This window comes from Ammodytes marinus (genome assembly GCF_949987685.1).
Source record: "Ammodytes marinus genome assembly, chromosome: 6".
NCBI lineage: Eukaryota > Metazoa > Chordata > Actinopteri > Uranoscopiformes > Ammodytidae > Ammodytes > Ammodytes marinus.
In genome coordinates, this window is record NC_137235.1 from 91,066 (window position 1) to 116,500 (window position 25,435).

At 43.0% G+C, this 25,435-nt stretch overlaps 1 protein-coding gene across 11 annotated transcripts in view; it reads left to right on the forward strand.

The window, feature by feature from the left end:
* Positions 1 to 2,003: 2,003 nt before the first annotated feature.
* LOC307252000 (NLR family CARD domain-containing protein 3-like) overlaps positions 2,004 to 25,435 on the forward strand; it is a 32,632-nt gene continuing 9,200 nt past the window's right edge. The window contains exons 1-9 of one of the 11 annotated variants that reach the window (XM_080029520.1): positions 2,004 to 2,113; positions 3,839 to 3,953; positions 5,837 to 5,951; positions 6,797 to 6,911; positions 13,602 to 13,732; positions 15,293 to 15,389; positions 15,595 to 15,658; positions 22,197 to 22,479; positions 22,834 to 22,893. In XM_080029520.1, coding sequence (XP_079885646.1) covers positions 15,638 to 15,658; positions 22,197 to 22,479; positions 22,834 to 22,893 — 364 coding nt within the window. In that variant the 5' untranslated portion in view covers positions 2,004 to 2,113; positions 3,839 to 3,953; positions 5,837 to 5,951; ... (2 more) ...; positions 15,293 to 15,389; positions 15,595 to 15,637. Of the gene's footprint in view, positions 2,114 to 3,838; positions 3,954 to 5,836; positions 5,952 to 6,796; positions 6,912 to 13,601; positions 13,749 to 15,292; positions 15,390 to 15,594; positions 15,659 to 22,196; positions 22,480 to 22,833; positions 22,894 to 25,435 lie in introns of all 11 variants that reach the window. The other 10 variants (XM_080029522.1, XM_080029515.1, XM_080029523.1 and 7 more) reach the window with 10 other exon arrangements.

The following is a 25,435-nucleotide window of genomic DNA, read 5'->3' on the forward strand; positions in this document are numbered from 1 at the left end:
AGAGCTCTGTATGTCATGTGACTGAATGATGAGAATTAACACAGTGCCTTCTGAGAATTTTCATTTAGTTCTATTTTCATTTTCATATTTAAAGTTAGCAAATAAGTTTTCTGTCTCTAAGTAAATTCAGCACAATCATAAGCTAAACCATGATTTTTTTTTCTATATTCAGGGTTTCCATAATATACTTGTATTTTCAATGCTGGTACTTACTGTTTGTAGATCCTCTGGATATTCATGCATATATTCACTTATTATACCATAATCAGTATGATAATTGATCAAAATTTGCCTTTTCATGTTTGGTTAAGTAGATTTAATCAGCACAAAGGGCTGTTTGAGGGTTAACACTAGGTTGTAAGGTTCAGGTATGAAAGGTATGAATTATGTTTATGTTAGGGTTAGAGTAGGGTACTATCCTCACAAGTATAGCCGTACACAAGTGTTAGTGTGTGTGTGTGTGTGTGTGTGTGTGTGTGTGTGTGTGTGTGTGTGTGTGTGTGTGTGTGAATGCATGAGTGGGAGTGAAGGTGCCTGCAGCATTCCTCGGGTGACGTCTGTCCCTAATATGCAGAATGTTATTGTTCTATCTCATCGTATCATTTCGGTTTGTCACGCAGGTTCAACAGAGTAAAGACATATTTGTACCATTTGACCCCTGACCTCTTTTGAAGAGAGGGGGGGGGGGGGGGTCAAAAGCTTTTTTCTACCATAGCAGCACCATTGTAGCACATGAGCCACAAATTTTTTTTTATATTAAGGGACACTATTATGGGCACTAAGATCACATCCGAGGGGCTTTTGAGTGGCTGTGTTTGTGTGTGTTTGTGTGTGTTTGTGTACGTCTGTGTTTGCATGTGTAATAGGTGGTAATTAGTTTTAATTGTTCTCAAATAGCAGGCGCCAACAACATCAAAATCTGCTGTGAAAATTGACTAACAGACCTTTTGTAACACTGCCACCTTCTGCTGACTGGCAGTACTACAGCTCAGACTGGGTTTCTGCCCTCAGGTCATAGTGACGTTTCTGTATTTTCATTTAAGGGATGAGCATGTGACGCTGTCGCTCAGTTGAACACAGACACCAGCAGCGTCTGCACACGGAGGAAGAAAGTCTCCCCGACCTCGACGTGACTTCACCAGGTGAGGACCCTGACAGGTAACATTACACACCTTTGATTAGGAAACTCTGTTGTCATGATAACTGTTATATTCAGGGGTTACATAATATACTTTTAGTGACTCTGTTGGTATTTACTGTTTGTTGATCTGAATATTCATGAATTAAATCACCTATTATACTATGATCAGTAAATGATTTGATCTATACAATGTATGCACGTTTTTTATCAAAATGAGCTTTTTCATGTTTAGTCTCTAGATTTAATCAGTGCAGAGAACCCTTTCTGCTGAGAAATGAAGACGTGTCAGAACTGGTCTGACAGCCTGAATGTTTTTACACGTTGACTAAAACTTTTTGATCACGCAAACAGCAAAGGTCAAAGCTTTTTTAATGTTTGTAGATCCTTTGAATATTCATGAATTTGTTCACTTACTATACTGTATTCAGTATGATACTAAATCAAAATGAGCCTTTTTATGTTTTATTTAGTCTCCGTGAATCTTTACTGCTGAGAAATGAAGGCTTGTCAGAACTGGTCTGACAGCCCGAATGTTTTTTGTATTTGTTTTTTCTATAACTGTACTACACCCATAGCAGTGATTCAAAGAACAAAAGCTGTTTGTTTTCGTTCCCTGGAAAAACAGTGAAGAAAATTCCCGTGAAGTCAAACCCTGTAGGAGGCGGGGCTTCTGTTTGTTATGATCCGTCTGGTTGGTGTGAAGAGATTCAGTTGTTTTGATTGGCAGATGTGTGTGGTGACGTGTGGGGAGGGGAGGAGGGGAAGATTTTTTTTGGCACCCTCTGCTGACTGGCAGTACTACAGCTCAGACTGGGTTTCTGCCCTCAGGTCATAGTGACGTATTTTTTTCATTTAAAGGATGAGCATGTGACGCTGTCGCTCAGTTGAACACAGACACCAGCAGCGTCTGCACACGGAGGAAGAAAGTCTCCCCGACCTCGACGTGACTTCACCAGGTGAGGACCCTGACAGGTAACATTACACACCTTTGATGAGGAAACTCTGTTGTCATGATAACAGTTATATTCAGGGGCTACTTAATATACTTGTGGTGACTTGATTATTTCAACATTGGTATTTACAGTTTTTAGAACTGAATAAATTAAATAACTTAATATTTTATAATCAGTATAATAATTGATCTATACAATCGTATGCAAGTTTTCTATATCAAAATGAGCTTTTTCATGTTTAGTCTCTAGATTTAATCAGCCCCGTGAATCTCTGCTGCTGAGAAATGAAGGAATGTCAGAACTGGTTTGACAGCCTGAATGTTTTTACTCTTTGACTGAAACTTGAGCGTTTTTTTCTTCAAAATTCCCGTGAAGTCAAACGCAGTAGGAGGCGGGGCTTCTGTTCCCTGGGTTACGATTTGATTGGCAGATGTGTGTTGTGACGTGCGCGGAGGGGAGGAGGGGAGGAGGGGTCAAAAGCTTTTTTTCTACTATAGTCCTTCTTGATAACGTGCAAAGGTTGTGCAGTTGTCAGTCTGGTTCTCCAGTGGAGTCTGCCAGGTGTCACAGGCGGGCACAGGTTGCGGGAAGTCGTTTGGTGTGAGGTCGGCATAATGTGTCATGAGATCAGACGGGTATGAAGGGGCAGCATGTTCACAATTTAATAAGAACCTGAATCCTCTATAAGCCTAAAGGACAAAAAGCTAAAGTATGTTAGTGGAGACTTTAAACAATTTGTTTAGTTTAGTTTATTAGTTTATAGTTTTGTGGACAGTCCCCTTTGAGAAGGAGCAGCTTTAGCCTATTTGGCAAATAAGTTTTCTGTCTCTAAGTAAATTCAGCACAATCACAAGCTAAACCATGATTTTTTTTTCTATATTCAGGGTTTCCATAATATACTTGTATTTTCAATGCTGGTACTTACTGTTTGTAGATCCTCTGGATATTCATGCATATATTCACTTATTATACCATAATCAGTATGATAATTGATCAAAATTTGCCTTTTCATGTTTGGTTAAGTAGATTTAATCAGCACAAAGGGCTGTTTGAGGGTTAACACGAGGTTGTAAGGTTCAGGTATGAAAGGTATGAATTATGTTTATGTTAGGGTTAGAGTAGGGTACTATCCTCACAAGTATAGCCGTACACAAGTGTTAGTGTGTGTGTGTGTGTGTGTGTGTGTGTGTGTGTGTGTGTGTGTGTGTGTGAATGCATGAGTGGGAGTGAAGGTGCCTGCAGCATTCCTCGGGTGACGTCTGTCCCTAATATGCAGAATGTTATTGTTCTATCTCATCGTATCATTTCGGTTTGTCACGCAGGTTCAACAGAGTAAAGACATATTTGTACCATTTGACCCCTGACCTCTTTTGAAGAGAGGGGGGGGGGGGGGTCAAAAGCTTTTTTCTACCATAGCAGCACCATTGTAGCACATGAGCCACAAATTTTTTTTTATATTAAGGGACACTATTATGGGCACTAAGATCACATCCGAGGGGCTTTTGAGTGGCTGTGTTTGTGTGTGTTTGTGTGTGTTTGTGTACGTCTGTGTTTGCATGTGTAATAGGTGGTAATTAGTTTTAATTGTTCTCAAATAGCAGGCGCCAACAACATCAAAATCTGCTGTGAAAATTGACTAACAGACCTTTTGTAACACTGCCACCTTCTGCTGACTGGCAGTACTACAGCTCAGACTGGGTTTCTGCCCTCAGGTCATAGTGACGTTTCTGTATTTTCATTTAAGGGATGAGCATGTGACGCTGTCGCTCAGTTGAACACAGACACCAGCAGCGTCTGCACACGGAGGAAGAAAGTCTCCCCGACCTCGACGTGACTTCACCAGGTGAGGACCCTGACAGGTAACATTACACACCTTTGATGAGGAGACTCTGTTGTCATGATAACTATATGTTATATACTAATATGTTATATTCAGGGGCTACTTAATATACTTGTGGTGACTTGATTATTTCAACTTTGGTATTTACAGTTTTTAGAACTGAATATTCATAAATTAAATAACTTAATATTTTATAATTAGTATAATAATTGATCTATACAATTGTATGCAAGTTTTCTTTATCAAAATGAGCTTTTTCATGTTTAGTCTCTAGATTTAATCAGCCCCGTGAATCTCTGCTGCTGAGAAATGAAGGAATGTCAGAACTGGTTTGACAGCCTGCATGTCTTTACTCTTTGATTGAAACTTGAGCGTTTTTTTCTGGAAACACCGTGAACAAAATTCCCGTGAAGTCAAACGCTGTAGGAGGCGGGGCTTCTGTTCCCTGGGTTACGATTTGATTGGCAGATGTGTGTTGTGACGTGCGCGGAGGGGAGGAGGGGTCAAAAGCTTTTTTTCTACTATAGTCCTTAGTGATAACGTGCAAAGGTTGTGCAGTTGTCAGTCTGGTTCTCCAGTGGAGTCTGCCAGGTGTCACAGGCGGGCACAGGTTGCGGGAAGTCGTTTGGTGTGAGGTCGGCATAACGTGTCATGAGATCAGACTGGTACGAAGGGGCAGCATGTTCACAATTTCATAAGAACCTGAATCCTCTATAAGCCTAAAGGACAAAAAGCTAAAGTATGTTAGTGGAGACTTTAAACAATTCAATAGAGAAAGGAATTGTTCCAGAAAGTGATTAGTTTAAAGTGAAGCCGGAAATTCAAAACCATGTCAAACTTTCTGCTCAGGCCTGTAAACAGTGAGATGTGTGATTTCCTCCCAGTCAGAGCTCTGTATGTCATGTGACTGAATGATGAGAATTAACACAGTGCCTCCTGAGAGTTTTCATTTAGTTCTATTTTCATTTTCATATTTAAAGTTAGCAAATAAGTTTTCTGTCTCTAAGTAAATTCAGAACAAACCATGATTTTTTTTTCTAATTCAGGGTTTCCATAATATACTTGTATTTTCAATGCTGGTACTTACTGTTTGTAGATCCTCTGGATATTCATGCATATATTCACTTATTATACCATAATCAGTATGATAATTGATCAAAATTTGCCTTTTCATGTTTGGTTAAGTAGATTTAATCAGCACAAAGGGCTGTTTGAGGGTTAACACGAGGTTGTAAGGTTCAGGTATGAAAGGTATGAATTATGTTTATGTTAGGGTTAGAGTAGGGTACTATCCTCACAAGTATAGCCGTACACAAGTGTTAGTGTGTGTGTGTGTGTGTGTGTGTGTGTGTGTGTGTGTGTGTGTGTGAATGCATGAGTGGGAGTGAAGGTGCCTGCAGCATTCCTCGGGTGACGTCTGTCCCTAATATGCAGAATGTTATTGTTCTATCTCATCGTATCATTTCGGTTTGTCACGCAGGTTCAACAGAGTAAAGACATATTTGTACCATTTGACCCCTGACCTCTTTTGAAGAGAGGGGGGGGGGGGGGTCAAAAGCTTTTTTCTACCATAGCAGCACCATTGTAGCACATGAGCCACAAATTTTTTTTTATATTAAGGGACACTATTATGGGCACTAAGATCACATCCGAGGGGCTTTTGAGTGGCTGTGTTTGTGTGTGTTTGTGTGTGTTTGTGTACGTCTGTGTTTGCATGTGTAATAGGTGGTAATTAGTTTTAATTGTTCTCAAATAGCAGGCGCCAACAACATCAAAATCTGCTGTGAAAATTGACTAACAGACCTTTTGTAACACTGCCACCTTCTGCTGACTGGCAGTACTACAGCTCAGACTGGGTTTCTGCCCTCAGGTCATAGTGACGTTTCTGTATTTTCATTTAAGGGATGAGCATGTGACGCTGTCGCTCAGTTGAACACAGACACCAGCAGCGTCTGCACACGGAGGAAGAAAGTCTCCCCGACCTCGACGTGACTTCACCAGGTGAGGACCCTGACAGGTAACATTACACACCTTTGATTAGGAAACTCTGTTGTCATGATAACTGTTATATTCAGGGGTTACATAATATACTTTTAGTGACTCTGTTGGTATTTACTGTTTGTTGATCTGAATATTCATGAATTAAATCACCTATTATACTATGATCAGTAAATGATTTGATCTATACAATGTATGCACATTTTTTATCAAAATGAGCTTTTTCATGTTTAGTCTCTAGATTTAATCAGTGCAGAGAACCCTTTCTGCTGAGAAATGAAGACGTGTCAGAACTGGTCTGACAGCCTGAATGTTTTTACACGTTGACTAAAACTTTTTGATTACGCAGCAAAGGTCAAAGCTTTTTTAATGTTTGTAGATCCTTTGAATATTCATGAATTTTTTTCACTTATTAAACTATAATGAGTATGATACTAAATTAAAATTAGCCTTTTTATGTTTTATTTAGTCTCCGTGAATCTTTACTGCTGAGAAATGAAGGCTTGTCAGAACTGGTCTGACAGCCCGAATGTTTTTAGTATTTGTTTTTTCTGTGACTGTACTACACCCATAGCAGTTATTCAAAGAACAAAAGCTGTTTGTTTTCGTTGCCTGGAAACACAGTGAACAAAATTCCCGTGAAGTGAAACGCTGTAGGAGGCGGGGCTTCTGCTCGCTGGGTTATGATCCGTCATGTTGGTGTGAAGAGATTAAGTTGTTTTGATTGGCAGATGTGTGTGGTGACGTGTGGGGGGGGGGGGAGGAGGGGAAGCTTTTTTTTGGCACCTTCTGCTGACTGGCAGTACTACAGCTCAGACTGGGTTTCTGCCCTCAGGTCATTATGACGTATTTTTTTCATTTAAGGGATGAACATGTGACGCTGTCGCTCAGTTGAACACAGACACCAGCAGCGTCTGCACACGGAGGAAGAAAGTCTCCCCGACCTCGACGTGACTTCACCAGGTGAGGACCCTGACAGGTAACATTACACACCTTTGATGAGGAGACTCTGTTGTCATGATAACTATATGTTATATACTAATATGTTATATTCAGGGGCTACATAATATACTTGTGGTGACTTGATTATTTCAACATTGGTATTTACAGTTTTTAGAACTGAATACTCATAAATTAAATAACTTAATATTTTATAATCAGTATAATAATTGATCTATACAATTGTATGCAAGTTTTATTTATCAAAATGAGCTTTTTCATGTTTAGTCTCTAGATTTAATCAGCCCTGTGAATCTCTGCTGCTGAGAAATGAAGGAATGTCAGAACTGGTTTGACAGCCTGAATGTTTTTACTCTTTGATTGAAACTTGAGCGTTTTTTTCTGGAAACACCGTGAACAAAATTCCTGTGAAGTCAAACGCTGTAGGAGGCGGGGCTTCTGTTCCCTGGGTTACGATTTGATTGGCAGATGTGTGTTGTGACGTGCACGGAGGGGAGGAGGGGTCAAAAGCTTTTTTTCTACTATAGTCCTGCGTGATAACGTGCAAAGGTTGTGCAGTTGTCAGTCTGGTTCTCCAGTGGAGTCTGCCAGGTATCACAGCAGTGTTTCCCCTAGAATTTTTTTCAGGCCCGGTGGTAAGAGCTGATAAAGAGTATGTGCGTACCAAATTTCTAGAAGAAATTGACCAAAACGAACCCCATTTGGGATGAGCCTCTTTTGATAGCCCGTTAAAAATGAGGGCATAGGGTTATGCTTTCACATTCAGTACGTTTGTACATGTGGTGTTTCTCACAGGATTTTTAGATCCTGCTGGGTGAGAATGGACCTTCTAGGGGGGTCTGGGGGCATCCCCCTGCAGAAGAAACCTTATCCTTTAAGTTAAATGCATCAATCTGGTGCACTTTGAGAGGCGAAATCTGATTAATTCTGTGCTCTGTAAACAACATATGCCCATAACTATTTTCTGTAATAATTTGGAGACACAAGCCATGTAAACTATTGAAGAAAAACATGTGGATTTCAATAAAAAAACAATAAACACTAAGATCTAATATAGACAGGTCCTGTTTAGACTCATTTCTGGAATAATCTGAATCACCTCACCTTGAAGCTACCCTATTGAAAATGTTCTTTATTTTTTTTGATGCAAATAGCCTTGTTGAAAATAAATTAATTAACATAGGCTACACATCATGATTAGCCTATCAACATGTGTGCTACATAAGGCAAATTCCCTATTCCGACCATTATATTTCATCTAGCCTATTTCTCAATTTAAAACATACAAATAAAGTAGCATTGAAAATACAAAAACATAAAGCTTGTAGGCCTACAATAGCCTGCTGTTTTCAAGATAACTTAACAGTTAAAACAATAAATTAATTAATATGTCCCTTGAAAATAAATGAATGCTTTTCTGAGAATGCCAAAGGCAGTAGCAGTGTGGCACTTCTGTAAACTTACTGAAACGAGTGCATGCCGTTTTTTTCAGCGCTGTCTTTGCTGTTGATACAGATTGGTTGTGTTGCCACGGCGACGTAGCGATTTTAACTTTCTAAACTTTGCGCAGCACTTTTTCCTGTTCAACGTCCCTGTTACTGAGTCCTTAATATCTGTATAGAGCAGGCGCTGGTTTTATTTTCGCCACTAGTTCAACGTTTGCTTGCTAGTCATGCTTCTGCTCATTGGCTTCCGTGTTTTAACAAGTGCGCACCCGCACCGAATAGGCCTACACACGTGCATCGCGCCGCGCGCAGACACACATACACACGCAGACACACAGATCAGCTGATGGGATGATCAAACGAGAGGTTGTAAAGACAGGCGCACACGAGGGGTAGAACGACAGTGCCGCACAGACGCGCGCAAATGATTATTACGGAATCAATGAAAAATTGATTAAAAAAATAATAATAATATTTTTTTTATTTTTTTTAAGTCAGGTTGCAGTTGGCCTGTCGGGGGGTCCCGTTGGCCTGGCGGGGCCGCCAGGCCTGTATAATGGTAGGGGAAACACTGGCCTCGTTCGACTTGGAGCCGTCTTGCTCAGACCTGCGCAACTATGACGCGCGTCTTGCTGAGCGCACAACAAAAATGCATCTCAAACGAGGCCATAAGCTCCCCCGTCCCCGTTCCTTGCGCAGCAGCCCCTCCCAGCTGCGGTCAGAGCAGACGCACCTCTCCGCTCAAGTGTTCCGTTTGCATCCCTACTAGCAGTTGTAGTAGGCTACCCCTCCTTTCTTTTACAGTCTATGAGTAGTGCAAATAAATATTTTATACAGTGCTATCGAACAGAGAGCGAACTGCATGGCGAAAGTCAACAGGAAACCGGAGCTCGCAGGCGCCCCCCTGTCATTCAAATCCCGTTTGAGGGATAACTTTGGATTCCAGTAGAATTATGAAAACAGTGATAAACGTGTGGAACAATGTCGGCACACAGGTTATTGTTTCACCGCGATCGCTTATGTATGTAGGCTATGGACATATAAAGGGAGCCAACACGTCGAACATGCATACGCATTTGAAAAGGCACCATCCAGGTCACCGTTACTGTGAAGAAAATCGAGCTGTGCAAACCCAGACAGTATTTGCTTTTTTATACTGAAAATACATAAGCTGTCATTTAATTGATGCTGCAGTTGCACTTTTATTTGATAATTGTTATATTTATAAGAGCACTTCAGAGCTTAAGAGAGCTGCAGTATTATATATATATTAGTGCTGTCAAGCGATTAAAATATTTAATCGCGAGTTAACTATCAATGTCATAGTTAACTCGCGATTAATCGCATTTTTACCTATTCTAGCCTAAATGTCCCTTGATTTCTTTTTGTCCCATTATTTTTTCTCATTTTAATGCTCTTATCACACCCATTCTCTACACCCTTGTAATTCAGTGTATTTCTTCTAAAATATCATAATTTGCTATTCAGTGCAAATAGCCCACAATGTAGATCCCCCCCACCCCTAGAACAGCATACACAAACATAATTGGAACTTATTTTTTTATTTAAAAACCAAACCATAAAACAACATAGGCTATATCAAACAAATTAGTTTTTAGGCTAAATTAAACTTGTTGTTGTAGGCCTAAATGTTTTGGGAGTCTTTCATCCACGCACGGCTTATTGGAGTGGACACACTGACTAGGCTACACGCTTGTGTGCCGGACTGCCGGTGGGTGCCGGTTGGTTGCCATGGCGCTGCTGCAGCCGAGGCAGTCGCCCTTCGTAGCGAAAAATAAAGTGAAAATGAATGACTGGCGGCTGCCACCAACATTCATGGAGGTTTTGGTGTGCGCGCAGAGTTATAAGTAAGACTTTTGCAAATGACAAGCTTTCTTTACTGTTCTTTTTCCGCGAAGTCCCAGAGTCACGGAAGACTAGTGAAGCAGCTGAGCTAGGAAGTGCTAGGTTCCGGTTTCTGCTTCAAAATAAAAGTCAGAATTGACTTGAAGTTTAGTCGTTTTGCCAGTTAAATTATTTTAATGTGAAATTACGCTGTAGGACATGTTCCGTTTGAATTAACAGTAACTTACCTGCGAGCCAGGTGTATAGTTTGTGGTGTTTCAGTTGTTCTAACATTACTAGTTGATACAACAGCTTGTGAAAAAACCACAACGTTTGCTAGACCATGACGAGCGTTAATCGCGCGATAAAAAAATTCACGCCGTTAAAATGGGTTTGCGTTAACGCCGTTAATAACGCGATAAACTGACAGCACTAATATATATATATATATATATATTTAAAGTCAACAATACCCTTAAAGATGACATACCCTTTTTTTATATACCAGCTTACAGAACCTGCTGAGCATTAACACTGGCTTTTTTTTCACTGCAATTTTAGTTTATGCTGCACCTTCACTAGTATTTAATAAGTATTTTATTTATTGGAGAATTGCAGCTGTATTCTTTTTAGATTTGTTATGCATTTTATTTGTATGTTAGCTAGTTACTGACAGCTAAAACTGTTCATTCTCCCTTAACTATGAACCGTACCGTACTGTACCGTACCATGACTTCAAAACCGAGGTACGTACCGAACCGTGACTTTAGTGTACCGTTACACAAAAGTCACGGTTCGGTACGTACCTCGGTACATCAAATTTCAAGATGGTCGACAGCTCTGCTACCTGTGCAGCTCGTCTGAGCTGTTTAATTAAAGTTTGGAGTTCAAAAGATGATGGCTTTAATAATTTTTTTGTTAATGTTGGCTGTGATCTGGCATCAAGTATCTTGGGTACAAATGAGAACCCTTGTAACTTGATTAAGGGGCAATATCCTCCTCTCAATACCTTTGTACCTCCAACTACACAGGAGGTCCATAATATCATCATGGAATTAAAGAATTCAGCCCCAGATCATGATGGCATAAAGAGCATTTTGTTAAAAGAAACCACTGATTATTTAATTCAACCGCTAACCCATATTCTTTCTCTATCACTCCAATCTGGAATTATTCCCCTCCATCTTAAAATTGCTAAAGTTATCCCTATTTTCAAAACAGGTGCTACTGATGATTTTGGGAACTATAGACCTATATCAATCCTGCCTTGCATCTCTAAATTATTGGAGAAATTAGTTTATGCAAGAATTTCCAAGCACTTAACTGATAATAAGATCCTATATGCTCACCAGTATGGATTCCGTAAAAAACATTCAACAGAGCATGCATTACTCCAGATAACTAATATAATTTCAACTGCTATGGACAATGCTGAGTTTGCCATTGGGATATTTTTGGACTTAAGCAAAGCGTTCGATACGGTTAACCACAGTATTCTGATAAGCAAATTAAATAGATATGGAGTGGAGGATATTGCCCTGAACTGGTTTAAGAATTACTTAACTTACAGAGAACAATATGTGTCGCTTAATGGCTATTCTTCTACCAAGTCCAGAATTATTCATGGGGTGCCACAGGGCTCAATACTGGGCCCTTTATTATTTTTGATCTATATAAACGATTTAGCCATGTCTTGCAAACATCTTTTTCCTGTATTATTTGCCGATGACACTAATCTCATAGCAACTCATAATGACTTTAATTATTTGATTGACTGTGTGAATGATGAATTATGCTCTATTGCCAAATGGTTTCAAATTAATAAATTAACACTTAATGTGAAGAAATGTAACTTTGTGATCTTTTGCAACATAAACAAGTCTTATCCCAAAGAACAAGCAAAAGTACTTATTAACGGATCAGAAATTATGCAAGTAAAGGCTACCAAATTTTTGGGAATTCTAGTTGACGAAAGACTTAATTGGTCAAATCACATAGACCTGGTTTGCAAAAGGTCCACAAAGATGATGGGCATATTAAGGAAAGTTTGTCCTTTAATTAATCCTTCTGCCCATTTAACTTTATACTATAGTTTTTTGTTTCCTTTCCTGAACTACTGTAATCTGGTCTGGGCAGCTTCATATCCCAACCATCTCAAAAAATTATGTATTATTCAGAAGCGATTTTTTTTAAGATTCATCTCACATTCAAACAGATATGCTCCGTCTACACGAATACGAACGAGAGGTAAAACAGAAGAGAGGAGAAGAGAAGATTTAACTCGGCTAAAACAAAATACACCCCCCCCCCCCACACACACACACACACAGGCTAAAGATAATAAAGAACTCATAAAAGACCAACATCATAATAGATATTTTCGTAGCACATCATTTACACCATAAGAAAATAAAATACCAACTTCACATTTAATGAAGTTACTGGGGGCAGTTCATTTCAACATCAACACAAGTGTAGCCTCTTTTTATTCCACATGTGAATTGGGATATATGGGAGTGATTCTCACTCTGTTGGCGACAACCTGATTAAATCAATATGAAAAGAACGCATGGATCAAACGAGCGCTTGTTGTAGTCAATTTTCGGAGAATAGGCTATAGTGTAGTTTCACGCTAGTGACTCACGTCAGCAATACTCGCCGTCGCGCAATGACGTCGGTTAGGAAAAGTGGAGTCGAATTCTTTTGAAACAGTGCTGTCTTTTCCTATGTTCGACAGGAAGCACCTTTCATCTCTCCTTAACCCCGATGACGTTTAGGGGTTAAGGTATAGGAAAGGAGGCTTATAGGTTAGGAGATTGGACTATTCGGAAAGGCCCCATAATGGACACTAAGATCACATCAGAGGGGCTTTTGAGTGGCTGTGTTTGTGTGTGTTTGTGGATGTCTGTGTTTGCATGTGTAATAGGTGGTAATTAGTTTTAATTGTTCTCAAATAGCAGGCGCCAACAACATCAAAGTCTGCTGTGAAAATTGACTAACAGACCTTGTGTAACACTGCCACCTTCTGCTGACTGGCAGTACTAGATTACCACTGCCGCCCCGTTAAGGGGCGGCAGTGGTAATCTAGTACTGCCAGTGGCGAAGTGGTAGGGAGTTCGCCTCTGGTGTGCAGGGTTGGAGGTTCGATCCCCCGTCTCCCCGCCACATGTCGAAGTGTCCCTGGGCAAGACACTGAACCCCGAATTGCTCCCGATAGTTAGCTTAGTTAACTTAGCACCCTAGTGCTAAGCCTACCCTGCGTGGTAGCTGCTGCTATTGGTGTATGAATGTGTGTGTGACTGGGTGAATGTGTACAAAACAATGTAAAGCGCTTTAGGTCTGTGAACAACGGAGATAAAGCGCTATACAAGTCCATTTACCATTTACTACTACAGCTCAGTCTGGGTTTGTCCCCTCAGGTCATAGTGACATGTCTGGATTTGCATTTAAGGGATGAGCATGTGACGCTGTCGCTCAGTTGAACACAGACACCAGCAGCGTCTGCACACGGAGGAAGAAAGTCTCCCCGACCTCAACGTGACTTCACCAGGTGAGGACCCTGACAGGTAACATTACACACCTTTGATGAGGAAACTCTGTTGTCGTTATACCTGTAATATTCAGGGGCTACATAATATACTTGTAGTGATTATTTCAACTTTGGTATTTAGAGTTTTTAGAGCTGAATATTCTTGAATTAAATCACTTACTATACTATAATGAGTATAATAATTAATCTATACAATCGTATGCAATTTTTTTTATCAAAATCAAAATTAGCTTTTTCATGTTTAGTCTATAGATTTCAGTGTTTCCCCCAGGAAATGTCTTAGTCAAGGTGGTCACTGTCTAGCCGTACAGGAGGCGCGGCGCATAGCGCGGCGGCGAAAATTTTGGGGGTATTTTGCTCAAAGATGCCAATGCGCCCTAAAGAAATAGTTCTGTTTATTTGAATGACACTGACCTTACAGTTGTGCAATTTTGTTTGCTATGTGCACATTTTGTGCAAACATGCAGACGGTACAAAATACAATTAAAGAAAAGTTCTACTGTTTTGGTGCAATACCATGCAGACACACTAAATAAAAATAATGGACCATACACTTAACATGTGTATCAAAGTGCTTTTTAAAGTTCCTTTTTGGATGGGGGGCTGTTGTGAGATTATTGTGGACAATAGGCATACTGTGATGCGATTAATTCATATATGGTTATTATTAGCCTACTTGCTTGATTTCTTTTTAAATACAGAGGTTATTGGTTGTTTTGGAACATGTATTTCCAAATTTAAAACATAAAAATAAAGCAGCATTTAAAATTCAGAAAAATAAATCTTGTATGGCTACACTAGCATGCCGTTTGAAAAATAATTCAATAATTGAAATAATACAACGTGTTTTCCCCTTAAAATTACTAAATGCATTTCAAAGACAGTTACAGTGTGCACTTCTGTAAACGTACTGAAAGGTGCCTGGGCCATCACTCTCATGCATGTATCACACTTTTCTCTGCGCTGTATGAGCCGATAAGTTGTGTTGCCACGGTGATGTGGAGTCTTAAACTAGTCTAGCTTTGCAGAGCACTTCTTTCTGTTCAGCTAAATATCCCCATAGAACCGCACTGCGTTTATTATCGCCACAGGTTAAATGTCGGTTTGCTGCTGCTCGTTTCCCGCGTACATGCCGTAGTCGCGCGCAGCGCGGGACGGTCGCGCGCGCAGAGCCCCCGACACAGAGCAGCTGATAGTCTGAGCAGAGAGAAACGCTTGGAGACATGTGCACATTTATTTACTGCAAATCACGGCCTTTCGCGCATTTCTGACCATGACAAATCACACATCGCGCTTGCTAGTACATTAATTGTGCAGCACTAAAAATAAAAAAAATAAAGATTTAATTTTAATTTTTTTTTTGGTCGGTCAGTAGTCAAGGCGGGGGGCTGGTTTTGCTAAGGCGGCCGCCTTAACTATAAAGCGCTGGGGGAAACACTGGATTTAATCAGCCCCGTGAATCTTTACTGCTGAGAAATGAAGGAATGTCAGAACTGGTTTGACAGCCTGAATGTTTTTACTCTTTGACTGAAACTTGAACGTTTTTTTCCGTGAACTCAGTGAAGAAAATTCACGTTTCTGGATTTAGATTTAGAGATGAGGATGTGACGGCTGTCTCTCCGACCTCATATGGACGTGACTATAAGAACCCTTCAAGGTGAGGATCCTCAAAGGGAACATTACACATCTTTGATGAGGAAAGCCAGCAGTAACCTCTAGAGATAATATAGCTCACAGAGTTACAGAAATGCTCCTTAGACAAGACTTTAAAAAATACACATTAAAACACATTTAAAAATTATACACACACACACACACACACACACACACACACACATTAACCTGATCTTATTTTGTTTTAGGTGATGAAAAGCAGAGGTACAGATGTGATGAAAATAAGAGAAAATGTTAATGAGAAAACTAAAGGTTGGTTCCTCTCATTGCTTTTCATTTTAAATGCCATTATCCTGAGATAACGTGTAATGAACTAGGGGTGTGAACATTTACAAAAATGTCTAACCGTGTACACGACGGAATTTTTTTTGTGTACACGGTTAACCGTGACGTCATTGTCCTCGTGCGCCCGCCGTCCTGTAGGCGAGCGCACACACACACATACGCGTTCGCCTGTCATGTGCGCCGTGACCGTCATTATCGCGCTTCATTAATTTCCTGATTAATATAGCCTGGTAGGCAGGAGCGGGAGCCCTGTGGCGATCCGCAATGCGCCTGTTTTGCTCCGCAGAGCGCAGCAGAGCGGAGCGAGCGCCCTTCCACACCCTGCGACAGCGGCGGAGATGGTGCTGAACGGAGGGGACGGAGATGTCATCCTCCTGAGAGGGAAACAAGGGTGGCTGGTACCCCAGGGAACATTCGAACGGGGACATATTAGTCGCAGCACAGGACATTGAGTTATGGGCATACTCAATCCAGGGTAGGTATTCGCTCCAGGCAGAGGGGTTACGTGCAGCCACGCAACGCAGAGCGGTCCCAAGGTCCTGGTTTGCCCTTTCCGCCTGCCCATTGGTCTGCGGGTGGTATCCGGATGACAGGCTGACCGAGCCCCCTAGCGCCCGGCAGAACGCTTTCCAAACTTGGGAAATGAATTGGGGCCCACGGTCAGAGACGAGATCAGTGGGTATCCCGTGGAGGCGGAAGACATGCTGCACAAGCAGCTGGGCAGTCTCGGTGGCAGAGGGGAGTTTAGGAAGGGCAATGAAGTGAACAGCCTTTGAAAATCTGTCCACAACCGTGAGAATGACTGTGTGGCCTCTAGAGGGAGGAAGACCAGTGACAAAATCCAGGCCAATGTGAGACCAGGGCCGGCCAGGAACCGGAAGGGGACGTAGCAGACCAGCAGGGGGTTGGTGGGAGGACTTGGCCCGAGCACAAACCGTGCAGGCCAGCACAAATGCCCGGGTGTCCGCGTCCATCGCTGGCCACCAAAAATGCCTCTTAAGGAGCGACAGGGTGCGACCCACGCCAGGGTGACAGGCAAAGCGCGATGTGTGGCCCCACACCAGCACTTGTGAGCGAACCGAACTGGGGACAAAAAGGCGGTTGGGAGGGCCGTTTCCCGGGTCCGGTTCGATGGCTTGGGCCTCCCGGACGAGGGACTCTATCTTTCAGGTGACAGCAGCCACCTTGAGGCAGGAAGGAGAGAGGATAGTGTCAGGGGGGGCCGGAGTGTTCACAGTGTTAAACTGACGAGATAGGGCGTCAGGCTTGACGTTACGGGACCCGGGCCGGTAGGTGAGGGTGAAATTGAACCGCCCAAAAAAAAGGGACCACCGGGCTTGGCGGGAATTTAATCGCTTAGCTGTCTGGATGTAAGACAAATTCTTGTGGTCGGTCCAAACCACGAACGGCTGTTCTAACCCCTCAAGCCAGTGCCGCCATTCCTCCAACGCCAGTTTCACAGCCAGCAGCTCTCTGTTACCCACATCATAGTTCCGCTCCGCAGGAACCAGCCGGCGAGAGAAAAAGGCGCAAGGATGAATCTTCCCATCAGTGGCCGAGCGCTGGGACAAGACCGCCCCCACTCCAGTGTCAGAAGCATCCACCTCCACAACGAACTGCCTGGAGGGGTCCGGTTGGATGAGAATGGGAGCAGACGAAAAAAGCCCTTTAAGCCCAGAGAAGGCAGCGTCCGCCTCCGGCGTCCAGGCAAACGGGAGGGCAGGAGAGGTGAGACGGGTGAGAGGGGCTGCAACCCTGCTGTAATCCCGGATAAATCTCCGGTAAAAATTGGCAAACCCCAGAAACTGCTGCAGTTTCTTGCGGGAATCGGGGATGGGCCAGTCTGTCACTGCAATGACCTTCTCGGGGCAGGTCCTCACTTGCCCGCTCTCAATAATGAACCCCAGGAAGGATACAGAGGTGACACTGAACTCACACTTCTCGGCCTTCACATATAGTTTGTTCTCCAACAGCCGTTGAAGAACTTGCCGGACATGCTGAATGTGTTCCTCCTGGTTGCGGGAAAAAATCAGGATGTCGTCTAATTAGACAAAAACTGAGCGGTTGAGAAAGTCCCGGAGGACGTCGTTGACCAGGTTCTGGAACACAGCAGGGGCATTAGTTAGGCCGAAAGGCATGACGAGATACTCAAAATGGCCGAGGGGGGTGTTAAAGGCCGTCTTCCACTCATCGCCTTCACGGATACGCACCAGGTGATAGGCATTACGTAGGTCCAATTTGGAGAAGACTGTGGCGCCCTGCAGTGGCTCGAATGCGGAACTGATGAGGGGCAAAGCATACTTGTTCTTCACCGTAATGTTATTAAGACCCCTGAAATCAATGCATGGGCGAAGTGACTTGTCCTTCTTGGCCACAAAAAAGAAACCTGCACCAACAGGAGAAGAGGAGGGTCTCATGAGGCCAGCCGAAAGAGAATCCTTAATGTACTTCTCCATGGTCTCCCTCTCAGGACGGGACAAGTTATAGAGGCGACTACTGGGCAAAGGGGCGCCGGGGAGGAGATCGATGGCACAGTCATAGGGGCGATGCGGAGGCAGGGTGAGCGCACGACACTTACTAAATACCTCTCCCAGGTCATGATAGATTTGGGGAACCAAGGAGAGGTCGGGAGGTTCCTTGGGCAAGGGAACATCTCCCACTGCCGGAGACGGGGCAGATAGTAAGCAGGTGGAATGACAAAAAGTGCTCCAACTCACCACTTTGCCAGAAGCCCAGTCAAATTGGGGATTATGAAGTCTGAGCCAGGGGTGCCCCAGCACCAGGGGAGTGAGGGGAGACAGGATGACATGAAACTGCAGTATCTCGTGGTGATTACCAGAAACAATTAGCTCAAGGGGCACAGTACGGTGAGTAATAAGGGCCAGGTGACGGCCGTCTAAGGCGTTAGCATTTAAGGGAGAGGGTAATTGTTCCAATTTAATGCCAACCTGAGACACGAAGCCAGCGTCGATGAAGTTCTCATCCGCTCCAGAATCCACCAGGGCTGACACAGGAAAGGGATGACCGAGGGACAGGAGAGTGGCATCCAGCAGTGAGCGAGAACAGTGAGAATCGGGGACGGAGGGAGCGTGGCTCAGCAGGGCCCCGAGCCTCACTGCCAAGCCCTGTCTTTTGGCAGTGACGGACAGGTGGAGATGAGATGCCCGGGCAGCGCACAGTACAGACACACTCCGGTCTTAATCCGATGAAGCCGCTCTGCCTGGGTGAGGCGTGTGCGGCCCAGCTGCATGGGCTCCTCTTCAGTGGCAGCACGCGTCACGGGGGCAGAGAGGGCAGTCTCAGGGAAGAGTGGGGAACAGGAAGCAGCGAAAGCCGGGGGCACGGAGCTGCCCGCCTTCTCCCTACGCCGCTCGCGTAGGCGATTATCCAGCCGGATAGAGAGGGAAATCATTTCATCGAGAGTGTCAGCTTCCTCCCTAGTAGCCAGCTCATCCTTGATTGTCTCACTGAGACTTGAAAGAAAAAGCCCACGTAGTGACTTGTCGTTCCAGCCTGACCTGGCTGCATAGGTCCTGAACTCCACGGAGAACTCAGCTACACTGCGGGAGCCCTGACGTAAAGAAATAAGCCGCTTGGCGGCGTCCCCTCCCTCTACTGGGTGATCAAAAACTTTCCTCATCTCCGCTACAAATAGATCAAAATTGTCATTAGCTGGAGAACTACTGTCCCACACTGCTGAAGCCCACGCTAGTGCAACCCCCTTAAGTGACCCCATAATATAAGCGATTTTCGACCTTTCAGTGGGGTATGTGAGGGGCTGCTGGCTGAAAACTAGGGAACATTGGATCAGAAAGGCTCTACACGTACCCATGTCCCCAGCGTAGCGCTCAGGCGCAGGAATGAAGGGCTCACGGGCTCGTGGCAGGTGTATCGGGGAAACGGGAGCAGGCGGAGGTGCGGCTGACAGTGAAGGCGCTGTGGTGAGGGGAACCAGTAAGTCCAACTGCTGCCCCATTTGAGTGACACGGGTAGCGAGATTCTCAAAAGCCTCCATAGCGTCCCGGAGGGCTTGGCTGTGCTCAGCCACCTGCGTGCCTTGGGCGGCGAGAGCTCCACGGATCTTGCCAAATTCCGCTGGGTCCATCTTGGCCGGATCGTTCTGTTATGATCATGTACGGGACCCAAGAGCAGACAGAGGCAGTTGTGGATATAATAAAAAGGTTTATTCAACGAGGTGGGGAAGCAGGTGGTGAGTGGGGAAGCCGGGACGGAGAAGCAGGTAGGAAGCTGGAGGTTGTGGTCCGGGTAACTGCAGGCAGAGGAAAAACAGCGTTAGGGTGGTGATCACGAAAAAACACGAGACAACGAGATAGTGACGAGGAGAAAACTAGGAGCCAGGCGTGTATAGTTACCACTGTAGTGCATGGTACGATCTGGCAACGACAGCAGGGAAGCCAGAGGTGAAGTAGGTGCGTTGATTGAAGATGCAGACCAGGTGTGCCACGGAACAGAGGGAGTGGGAGTGGCAAAAGGAGGAGGAGCGCACAGCAGCCAGCTGTGATCACCACAAAAATAAACCCAATTAGGCTTAATTTTTTCCTTTACTCCTACCACAATAAAACTTTACGTAGTAAAAGTATACTTGAAATGTAACTTTTTTTGTATTACAAGTTTCTTTTTAAATGAATTTGAATATGCACATCAGTGTTTCCCCTAGAATTTTTTTTAGGCCCGGTGGTAAGAGCTGATAAAGAGTATGTGCGCCGCGTGCGTACCAAATTTCTAGAAGAAATGGACCAAAACAAACCCCATTTGGGATGAGCCTCTTTTGACAGCCCCGTTAAAAATGAGGGCGTGGGGCGCCCTTAGCTCAGTTGGTAGGGCGTCCCCCCCATTGGCCTCGGCCAGCAGCGGACCCGGGTTTGATTCCAGCCCGCGGTCGTTCTCTGCATGTCACTCCCCTCTCTGCCCCACTTCAACTCTGTCTCTACACTATCAATAAAGCATAACAATGCCAAAAAAAAATTGGGCATAGGGTTATACTTTCACATTCAGTACGTTTGTACATGTGGTGTTTCTCACAGGATTTTTAGATACTGCTGGGTGAGAATGGGCCTTCTAGGGAGGTCTGGGGGCATCCCCCTGCAGTGGAAACATTATCATTTTAAAGTTAAATACATCAATCTGGTGCACTTTGAGGTGAAATCTGTTTAATTCTGTGCTCTGTAAACAACTGTCATATGTCCTGCCGATAACTTTTCTGTAATAATTTGGAGACACAAGCCATGTAAACTATTGAAGAAAAACGCGCGGATTTCAATTAAAAACAATAAACACTAAGATCTAATATAGACAGGTCCTGTCTAGTACTCATTTCTGGAATAATCTGAATCACCTCACCTTGAAGCTAGCCTATTGAAAACATTTCTTTAGTTTTTTTTTATGCAAATAGCCTTGTTGAAAATAAATTAATTAACATAGGCTACACATCATGATTAGCCTATCAACATGTGTGCTACATAAGGCAAATTCCCTATTCCGACCATTATATTTCATCTAGCCTATTTCTCAATGTAAAACATAAAAATAAAGTAGGCTAGGCCTAGCATTGAAAATACAAAAAAATAAAGCTTGTAGGCCTACAATAACCTGCTGTTTTCAAGATAACTTAACAGTTAAAACAATAAATAAATGAATATGTCCCCTGAAAATACATTAATGCTTTTCTGAGAAGAATGCCAAAGGCAGTAGCAGTGTGGCACTTCTGTAAACTTACTGAAACGAGTGCATGCCGTTTTTTCTGCGCTGTCTCTGCTGTTGATACAGATTAGTTGTGTTGCCACGGCGACGTAGCGATTTTAACTTTCTAAGTTTTGCTCAGCACTTTTTCCTGTTCAACGTCCCTGTTACTGAGTCCTTAATATCTCCATAGAGCAGGCGCTGGTTTTATTTTCGCCACTAGTTCAACGTTTGCTTGCTAGTCATGCTCCTGCTCATTGGCTTCCGTGTCAAAAAGTGCGCACCGAATGCACACGCGCATGGCGCCGCGCGCAGAACACATACACACACACGCAGACACACAGATCAGCTGATGGGATGATCAAACGAGAGGTTGTAAAGACAGGCGCACACGAGGGGTAGACCAACAGTGCCGCGCAGACGCTCGCAAATGATTATTGCGGAAAAAGTGAAAAAATAAAAAAAAATTATTTTTATTTTTTTAAGTCAGGCTGCTGTTGGCCTGGCGGGGGGTCCCGTTGGCCTGGCGGCCCCGCCAGGCCTGTATAATGGTAGGGGAAACACTGACATGAGCTCCACACTTATTGAATATCCAATCATCGTACTGCCAATGGGTGATGGCAATGCTGCTTTTAGACTGGCCTCTAACCTGAAAAACTGCCTGGCTTACGGATATGTTGTTACGGATAGTTTGAGACGGCTTTGGCCTCAACCCTTTACGTGTGTATTCCAAATCAGAACTCCTGTTGCTGCTCTTTGTGTTACAGCTCTCCTTCAGGTTGACAATATTGTCTGATTTTAACAGGAAGCCACGATGACACCAGAGGACCTTTTGAAGGCTCTGGAAGATTTAAGAGAGGATGAATTTAAGGACTTTAAATGGCGTCTGAGGCAGCCCGACTTCCTGGAAGGGTGCCAACCTATCAGTGTGTCCAAACTGGAGAAAGCAGAAAGGCGGGACACAGTCGATCTGATGGTCAACGCCTATAAGCTTCCTGGAGCTGTGAACGTGACCAAGAAGGTTCTACATAAGATAAACAGGAATGATCTGGTGAAGAAACTGTCAGACACCAGCTCAGGACCAGAAGGTCAGTCACACTTTATATTTGTATTTTTAGGAATAAAGAGTTGGCAACACAATACTGGTAGAGGAACATGGTCTCAGTACAGAGGCCCAGTGCATTCAGGTGCTCATTGTATTCACACAATAATTGACGGCTTGATCTCGTAATTAAGAGAAAAGGTTTTTAATGTTGTTGGTCATTCCTGATTGAGAGGACAGAAGCTAATGGTGCTGCTATCCTCGGTTTGAGACACTGAGATATTGATGAGAGGATTGTAGATGGTGTTATAATCATTATGTATAACAGTTCATTTTAAGAACCACTAAAAAATGTAATGAAATGAAATAAATGAAAAACCATTCCTTCTCTCACCATCAGTGGATGTCAACGATGTTGGAGAGACTTCAGCAAACATTGGACCGTCCTCTCAGTGTGAAGGTAAACATTTATTATATTTCAAAAAGAAGAAGCTATGAAACCGCTGCTAACAAGTGTGATGTTTTTTTACTAAGACGCCGTAGAGCAGTGGTGTGCAACAGGCATCTCCTGCACCATTCTGATTATTTTATTTTTTAGCAGTATCGAACTTCAAGTCCCAAATATTACGAATCTAACCCTGTAAAGAATGCCTGTGTTATGAGAGTAGTATATGAGGGACAAACATTATTGTTTACACCTGTGTTCAGCTGAGAGACAAGCTTCACAGAGCTGGTGCAAACAGCTGCATAGATTAAAATGGGAGAATTTAGGTTGGTGAGATTCATGAGTAAAAACACGTCTAAGACTTTGGAAGCCTAGGGGGTCAGTTAGCCAGCATTATGAATAAACGGAGTGATGATAACTAAGTTGAGAAGCAAAACTATAAAATAAAGTGTGTGCCCTCTCCCTACGTCTGTCTGAATCTCTCTGTCTTCACTTGACTGCACTGCTGCCCATCTGAGTAACATCTTCTCATTTTATCTAGGGATGCACCGAACATTCGGCCACCGAAAAGGTTCGGCCGAAAATGACAAAATAAGTCATTTTCGGTTTCGGCCCGAAACAGTTAAAAGGCCGAACAAAATTACCGAATATTGACAAACTAAATGACAATAAGGAAATATTTTTTTAAAAGAGCTGCGCGCTTGCAAACCAGGAAATGGAAGTAAAGAGAGACGTAACCGTGTATGCGAGTCCACGTCTGGTCGGGAGCGCGCAGCAGGAGCAGTCTGTAGGCTGCGTGCATGAAAATGTCAGAGTCCAGTGTGGGAGCATGTTTTCAAACTGGATGAAACACGGCGCATTGCAATGCTTTAAGCAGCATTAAGATAAAACGCTCGTCCAAGACTGATGTTTTATCACATTAGAAACACAAAAACCTTGCGCGAGCGAAGCAGCGATTCACCCAGTGAAACTAACGGTTGGTAACGGTGTCATTCACTGACACCTCGCCGGTGAGAGCCGCAGCGCAAAAAAAATCTGGTTTGACGGCGAAAATGATAATCATATTGTCCGTTAGCGCTGTGGGAGAGAGGGGGGGGGGGCACTGCGATCTGATTGCATTGCTCGAGCCTGAATACATTTCTTTATATGTCCATGGAATACAGAGCCATCTCGGCAAACTGACAGCGTAACTAAATATATGTCCAGTGAGCCGCCTCCCCCCGTTAGTTTCAGTCTACAGCCGAAAAAGTTACAATCACCTCCTAAGCATGGACATCGTTTAAAGCCTCTCATTGTTATGATCAGGGCTTTGATGCAAATTCTGAAGTCTGAACATTACGGTGGGAACTGTGGTGCGTTTTTTAGAGCAACTCAACCTGCACTGCATTGCAAAAAAAGAAAAGAAAAAAAGGCAATAAGTCGATCTTTTTGTAGATTCTTCCTCATACAAGTCAAGGTAAAAATCAATGAGTGATTCACAATCACATTCCTAGTAAAATGTTAATTTTACTCTTAGATTGGAAGGTTTTACTGTTTATTTATTTAGGGTTGATTTTTAGTTGTAGGCTATGTTTGAGGAGAACATTTGGGAGTTCATGTATGCAATGTTGAAAGAAGTGGCAAAATAAATAAACAAAACTGCAAAAGCCTCTTTCGGTATTCGGTTTCGGCCATTCGGCCAACTGTTTCATTTTATTCGGTTTCGGTTTCGGCCAAGAATTTTCATTTCGGTGCATCCCTAATTTTATCCATTTTGTGAGTGATTTAAAAAAAATTAGGATACTTTAAAACATTTATTTCATGAATCAGCAGGCGGCAGGTAGTAGACAACACCTGATGCTGAAATAGCCGACCATAAACGGTAGGCTTTGAAATACTAAAAACACAGTAATCACTTTATTCTTAGCTTACTTGCACTATGTTTAGCCAAAAAAAAATTAATTACATGGTCAGTCCAGGTATGGTGTGATGTGTTTTAGATTAACAAACCAGCATTTTCTTAGTTAGAATGATACACATTTATTATTGGGTTGTTTTAATTTAATTCATTATCTGCGTCTATCACACAAGGTGGTCTGTCGCACATTTCAGATGCATTTCTCCATCAATCAATTCCTTGAATTAGCCTTTGATTATGTTCTGGCCCGAGGGGAAACTTACTTAAAATAACATTTGTTGGTACTCATGGGAAAATAGTAGAGGTGGGCATAGATTAATTTTTTTAATCTAGATTAATCTAGATTAATTTTGAAATTAATCTAGATTAATCTAGATTAAAATGGCTCATTTGAATTCATTCATAATATGTGTGTGCTCCCTAAATAATGACTCAAAGTAAGTCTTTGAGAACGTGTTTCTCAAGCCAGGTGGCGCATCAGACCAGGGGCTCATCTCCTGTTTCCAACATGCATCACAAACTGCTTGAGGAAGCTGTTCTACTATGATAATTGGTGATGAAAATAAATAATGTTCAACAAGATGTACTTGTGTTTACAAACTGTTTATTCAGTTAAACATGAACTTTGAACTGTAGGCCATAAGAGGTAACGATGAATTG